This window comes from Pristiophorus japonicus, chromosome 19 (assembly GCF_044704955.1).
Source record: "Pristiophorus japonicus isolate sPriJap1 chromosome 19, sPriJap1.hap1, whole genome shotgun sequence".
Classification (NCBI taxonomy): Eukaryota; Metazoa; Chordata; class Chondrichthyes; family Pristiophoridae; genus Pristiophorus; species Pristiophorus japonicus.
The window spans coordinates 84,001,596-84,009,002 of NC_091995.1; the positions used below are offsets into that span (position 1 = coordinate 84,001,596).

The following is a 7,407-nucleotide window of genomic DNA, read 5'->3' on the forward strand; positions in this document are numbered from 1 at the left end:
TCATAGGACTGCTCCTGGGCACAGCCAAGGTGGCCATTAACCGGTCCAGGCAGCGGGCGGTTGAGGGACGACTGCCTGCCTCTCTTCCGCGGTTACACTCGTGCCAGGGTGTCCCTGGAGATGGAGCACGCGGTGTCCACCGGCACGCTCGCGGCCTTCCGTGAGAGGTGGCCACCGGAGGGACTGGAGTGCATCGTTACACCCGGAAACAGAACTTTAATTTGATTTGGCAAAGTTCCCAGTTGATTTGGAAATTTGTGGATTTTAGTGCCCTTACTCAAAGGGATTAGAAACATAGAAAATAGGTGCAGGAGTAGGCCATTCGGCCCTTCTAGCCTGCACCGCCATTCAATGAGTTCATGGCTGAACTTGATTTAAAAGTTCTATCTAAAATAGTTGTAGAGCTGTTGCATTGTGAGTGGCTTAGCCAGTCACGTGATGTTCACAAGACTCAATAAAACCCCAGCCAATTGGGTCTCGGTCATCCACGATGAGGAATGCAGTTGTGAGCCTAGTGGATGAACTGGTAATGTGTAGTGCGATTGTTAAACCTTTGTTAATAAACCAACTAGTTCTTAATAGCGAATGTGTTGCTATGAATTCTTAAGCAAAGAACCCATGAAGCAAATACATTGCAGGCGGGTTAGGTTAGAATTGCCCCCAATATTTCACTCGCTGGTCGGGGCCTCTTTACCGTTCTACTTAGTTTGAAACGCGAAGAGTGGGCAGATGTGCAAGTTGGGTGTTGAGCTGGTACTGCGATTGGGCAGTTTCTACAATGGGCAAGCCATCAGCAGCCCGCAGGTCTACAGCTGACTGGCAAGGAGAAAAATCCCACCCCGCGATCTCAAGGGCAATGGCCTAGAAATGCACTGTTGGTGATGTTGGTGGAACCTGCTGCTTAATGCGTCCTTATAGCAGTCTGCTGCCACTCCTTTACCAAACTATTAGTCCCAGTGGGTTGACGTCTCTGTTACAGCAGTGTACAGTGGAATATAATATCGGGGATATAGTAACCTGCGGCCTCGCCGGGTGCGTACAATGTGCGCACGCACCCGAAGATGCCTCACAAATGCCGGTTCTCAGCGCGTGATGCACATGGGCCCAGAACCAACCTTTGCGATCTGTTAAAAGAGATCGCACGCATCTCCGGGAGATGGACATTGGCACGCAGAGATTCGGGCTATTTGCCCAACTTCTGCCCAGCGAATATCCTTCAAACTCTTACAGCTACTTTTATCAGCGTAAGAGTTTTAACAGATAGAAAAATTAAATGTTATCACTCATTTGTGTATTAAAACCCCTGTCCATTAAGGTAAGTTGATTTTTACCCCTATTAAAAGATTTTTTTTTGAACAAAAAAATAAATGTTTGTCAAAAAATTTAATTAAATTCAATTTCAATTCATTTTAAACAGGTGAGGTGTTTTTTTTTTATTTATTGTGTTGTGTTTAAGAACATAAGACACAAGAAATAGGAGCAGGAGTAGGCCATTTGGCCCCTCGAGCCTGCTCCGCCATTCAATACGATCATGGTTGATCTGATCATGGACTCAGCTCCACTTCCCTGCCCGCTCCCCATAACCCTTTACTCCCTTATCGCTCAAAAATTTGTCTATCTCCACTTTTAATATATTCAATGACCCAGCCTCCACAGCTCTCTGGGCAGAGAAATACACAGATTTACAACCCTCTGAGAGAAGAAATTCCTCCTCATTTCAGTTTTAAATGGGCGTCCTCTTATTCTGAGACAATGTCCTCTAGTTTTAGTTTCCCCTATGAGTGGAAATATCCTCTCTGCATCCACCTTGTCGAGCCCCCCCCCCCCTCCCCCATTATCTTATGTTTCGATAAGATCACCTCTCATTCTTCTGAACTCCAAAATGTACAGGCCCAACCTACTCAACCTATCTTCATAAGTCAACCCCCTCATCTCCGGAATCAACCCAGTGAACCTTCTCTGAACAGCCCCAATGCAAGTATATCCTTCCTTAAATACGGAGACCAAAACTGTACACAGTACTCTAGGTGTGGCCTTACCAATACCCTGTACAGTTGTAGCAGGACTTCTCTGCTTTTATACTCTATCCCCCCTTGCAACAAAGGCTAATATTCCATTTGTCTTCCTGATTACTTGCTATACCTGCCTACTCACTTTTTGTGTTTCATCCACAAGGACCCCCAGGTCCTTTTGTACTGCAGCACTTAGCAATTTTTCTCCATTTAAATTATAATTTGCTTTTCTATTTTTTTCTGCCAAAGTGGATAACCTCACACTTTCCCACATTATACTCCATCTGCTAAATTTTTTGCCCACTCACTTAGCCTGTCTATATCCCTTTGCAAATTTTATGTGTCCTCCTCACAATTACTTTTCCACCCATCTTTGTATCATCAGCAAACTTGGATACATTACACTCAGTCCCTTCATCCAAGTCATTAATATAGATTGTAAATAGTTGAGGACCCAGCACCGATCCCTGTTTGCCAACAGGAAAATGACCCATTTATCCCGACTCTCTGTTTTCTGTTAGTTAGCCAATCCTCTATCCATGCTAATATATTACCCCCAATCCCGTGAACTTTTATCTTGTGCAGTAACCTTTTATGTGGCACCTTATTGAATGCATTTTTGGGGGTTATTGTCATTGATAGTAATGGGCATTCGTACAAACAGCGCTCCCATTATTATCAATGTGAGTACTATGTTAATTGGTGGCCCAGGCCCACGAGATACCAGGTTGCGCTTACATTCCTGGGATGGTGAGCCCATACGCTGGACTGTGAATGGAGGCCTCGAACTACAGGTATACCTTCCTCCGGGACCACCAGGTACTTTCGTTAAAAAAAATTCGGTCAGAGGCATCCGCCCGCAGGAAGTATCTGCCAATGACTTCTACCCTGATGAGAAAAATTCCACTTTTTGACGGCTTGTTTTTGGTAGCTAACGGAAGTGAAACTCATGTAGCCAGAAGTAAAACGCTTCTCCCAATAATATTCTTCCTGCTTGCGCTCCCATGATCATGATCATGCTCGCTCAGTCACATCCTCAATTTGTATCGCTTCATTAAAATTAATGCGGTAATTCAAATTTAGTGCCAAACAAATGACTGGATTATCAGGAGCAGACTGAGTGGGGGTGGGGGTGGGTGAGGGGAAGGTTCACAAATCAAGAACTGGGGGTAAATTGGGATTCGGGGGGGGCGTTTTATGGACCGTGGTTTATAAAATGAGATGTTACAAACATTTCCTCAATGAAAAGGACCCATTAACCTCTTTTGTTTGTTTGTTTTTCTGTAAACTTATCAATTCAGTCTTGAGCCCAGTCACAACTTTTGCTGGGCAGAAACGCCTTTCCAATAATCTAAAATATCGTGCAAGTCTTCATCTTTGGCAAACTGGACCTTTTTTCGCAAGGCGTGTCCAGCTGCCATGTACACCTCCTCCCGGGGGTGCTTTTTATAGGGGCGGAATCGCTCCCAGATCTTGTGAGTGCTTTCCGACGAGTATTCCGGGCTGGAGGAATATCCAGAGAACTGGTGCCTGGGGGAGAGCTGGGAGTAGGCGGAGTCCCTTTTGGAGCGGGAGAGAGGCTTTAAGAGCGTGGACCTCTGGCTCAAAGTGTCGCCGTGCTCTTCGTAGTACAAGGCAGGGAAGGAGTGGCGGTGCTCGCTGCAGTGGTAGGTCTGCTGTACCTCCAGGCGATGGATCTCCGCCGGCACCGCGGAGGGGAGCCGCTTCAAGGGCGTGGGAGTCGGGCCGCTCTTCTCGATGTACTTGGCCTCCGCCTTGGAGGCCTGGTCGGGAATGTCGAGGCTGAAGACTCGGGTGCTCTTCCCCGAGCCGCTGGAGGAGATGCTGCAGCGCTTCTTGGCGGCGTCCACGCTGCTCTGCCGCTGCAGCGGGTAGCTCCCTTCCTTGTAGCCGGGCGAGAGGAAGCCGGGCCTCTCCAGCTGGGAGGAGGACGTGCTGGGGGTGATCTGGCGGTCGATGGAGATCTCGGAGTCGGCGCCGATGAAGGCGGCAGAGTCCAGCTTCAGCGCGTCGATGCAGTTGTTGATGATCTGGTTGACCTTGTCCACCTCCTTGGCGATGGTGGAGATCTCGGCCGTCGAGCCCTGCCCGTTTTCCGGCTGCTTGGCCTCCTCTTCCTTGCGCTCGGAGACCTCGCCGGTGCGCACTTCGATGTAGTTGCCCTTGGTGGCCTTGGGGGTCTCGTTCACCTCGATGGGCTTGAATTGTCCTTTCTCCCCCGACACCGATGGCAGGGAGGACATTCTGGAGACGGAAATGGGCTGCTCGTGGAACTTCTGCATCGAGTGAATCATGCTGCTGGTCTCGGACTCCGGCCCGTACCTCATCTCCAAAATGGTTTTCTTGACGTTGATGGACTTTTGCTTCTCCTCTTGAATTCTGCGTTTGCGTAAGCAGTAGTAAACCACCCCCAGTACGATGACCATGCCAAACAGGCACCCCAGTATGGTCATGATGTAGTGCGTCGTGGTGGAAGAGTTGGAGGGCTGGCTTATCATTCGCCCTCTGGTAGCAAAGGTCAAGCAGGTGTGGTTGAACCGCTGGGACTTTTGAATGGAGGCCACGCAGAAGGTATAATCGGTGTGGGCCTTCAGCTTCTCCAGCTTGATATATTCTTTCCGGTTGCGCAGATTTGTGACGTCCGAAACATAACTGTTGTTGTACTGGACCAGGATGTACATCCTGCTGTAGGGGGAGGGGATCTGAACCGCCAGCGTTGCCCCGGTGATGGTCACGTGGTGCAGCTTGATGGTCGGGCTGTTGGAGGCGTCCAGCGTGTATGTCGTGATGGGCTCCGTGGAGGAGAACTCCGCTGGGTTGATGCCCGAGGAGTAGGCCTCGGGGTCCCTGGAGGCCATGGGGGTGGAGAAGGGGACTATTTTCACCCCGTTGCGACAGGAGGAGGCGAGCAGGCTGATGGCATTGCGGCCGCCGCCGCTGCTAGGCCGGGGGCTGAGGAGCGGGAAGCCGGCGTACTCGGGGGGGCTCTCGCACTGCAGCCGGTCGTAGGTCTTGGTGACGTTGTTGAACTCGGCCAGCCAGCTCAGGAAGCCGACCAGGTCGCACGAGCAGTTGAACGGGTTGCCGGCCAGCTCGCACACCAGCAGGCCACTGAGGCTGGTGAAGGTAGCGCTCTCCAGCCGGGCCAGCTTGTTGGCCGACAGGTCGACGCTGACGAGGTTGGGGCACTCCCAGAAGCTGTTGACCGAGATGCTCTCGATCAGATTGTGCTGCACGTACATGTACTCCAGCCGGGTGAGGCCCCGCAGCATGTTCTCTGTCAGGTTGGTCAGCCTGTTGTAGCCCAGCTGCAGCACCCGAAGGTTTGACTGCACCGAGAAGGCGCCATCCTCGACGTAGCCGATCTCGTTCTTGGTCAGGTTGAGGTCGGTCAGGTTGCCAAAGCGGCTGAGCGAGCTGTACAGCAGGATCTTGAGCTTATTCTCGTTGAGGCGGAGGTCCAGCACCGTGCTGTTGATGTGCTGAGGGATGGCCTCGTAAGGCGGCTGGTTCTGGCTGCAGATGGCCAGCCAGACATAGCCTTTCTCTCCCTCGATGAGCCAACAGTCTCCGCAGACGTTACCGAGCTGGGTCAGTAGCACCATCGCCGCCCACAGGCCCGCACGGGACATTGTTCACGACTCCTGTGGCCGACCTTCGAAAAGAGTCTCGGAGTGGCTAGTGGCTACCTTTAGTTTCAAATATAACCAGCAACAGCACACCAGTTCTAGTCATCTCTGCTTTCATTGTTCCTTGCAAATGGAGGCACTCGACCAAAAAAAAAAAAGAAATATTTATGAAAAGAGGAAGGACTCAGGTAATTTGTCGTTATGTCCCGGAGGGGTCTTTTCACTCTGTCACAAGGAGCGATTCAAGCACACTCGCTTGCGTAACTGTTCAATCTCTAGATTCCAACTCGGAAGGAAGATTTCTTTGGATCCTCAAGTGACCCATGGTCAGCGATCCCTGCAACAACAACAAAAAAAAAAACAAGGTGACAAATTACAGAATTCATTCAAAATATCGGCGCACTTTCATTTTGCTTTCAACAGCACGGAACAAATTGAATTTGGTTGTATCCTCATTTCTTTGTAATAGATTCTTTGGGCTGAATTTTCCCCAGTGATTTGGGCCATTTTTTTTGGAGCAGGCTGCTCTTTTTGGCCGAAGTTGAAAAAGCACAGTTTCCCCGATCAATTTGCACCAGCGTAACTCAGTTAGTTACAATTTTTTTAGGTCAGTTTTTTTTTTTAGCCAGAGGGGCGAAACCAGCAACAATTCTGGCCGTTTAGGGAAGTTTGGCCAGCTGAGAGTTACTCCCAGTTGTGCTTAGGCCAGCGTATGTGGCCTCTGTAGAAAAACCTTCCCTAGAGTTAAGGAAATCGGCGCAGCAGATGCCCGGACACACTGAACGAATTGACAAATATATAGCAGCAACTTACCTCCAACCCCGCCCGAAGGCTGTCCGGTTGGTTGTATGCGTCACTTTGAAGCCTCAGCTTACATTGCGTCCCTGGTTACCACGGCAGCCCGATCTTTTTGGCGCAGATCAAGGCTCCACCCCCAAAAATAAAGGTCGGGTAAGGCCGCGCCAAAATGAAGAAATCCAACGGGGAAACTTGGAATTTTTTTTTTTGGTGTACTTAGGCCCCCAAAAATCGGGCGTAACTCTTCAAGTACGCCAAAAAAATGCCTTGGGGGAAAATTGAGCCCATAAGAAGGTGGATTATATATGTACAGACATATACCAATGTTCCCTTAATTTTTTGGGGGGGGAGTGTGTGGCACCTTTAACGGGCTATGCGGCTCATTCATATCCCCACACATACGCGTTTTTTTCTATTTACAAGCCAGTGCGCCCACTGCACGGGAGTTCCAGACAACTGCGCAGCCATGCAACTTAACGGGAACATTGACATATATACACCTACATTTATATACATACACATATATATATATAGACACACACATATATATGCATACACATGTATATACTCACAAATATATATACATATGTATATACATACACATGTGCATATCTACATATACACGCATATATTATTTATGTATACATACACACATCTTCAAGCGCAACCATTATGAATTCCTATGTAAACATTTATAATGGAAACAAACACTGTAAACTTGTCACGTCATAATTAGACACTCCTGCCAGTGGTGGCCCTATAGCGCCTCAGTTTTGCGTTTTCCTCCCCCTCAACCCATACTGCAGAGAAATTCCTATGCTGCAGTCCATTCTGCACCCTTTGACCTGCCTCCTCTTCTACTCAAATTTCTGAGGGGGGGGGGAGGAGGGGGATGGTCCTTAAACAGGTATTAGGCCCTTCATTAACATAATGCCGTCTGGGACACC

The 7,407-nt window shown here is 49.2% G+C and overlaps 1 protein-coding gene across 1 annotated transcript; it reads right to left on the reverse strand.

Annotated features, from left to right (window-relative positions):
• Window positions 1–3,325: 3,325 nt before the first annotated feature.
• Window positions 3,326–5,665, reverse strand: LOC139230509 (protein phosphatase 1 regulatory subunit 29-like). The gene has a single exon (XM_070862336.1). It carries the CDS (start codon window positions 5,663–5,665, stop codon window positions 3,326–3,328), a length of 2,340 nt encoding a protein of 779 aa, XP_070718437.1.
• Between the last annotated feature and the right edge of the window lie 1,742 nt (window positions 5,666–7,407).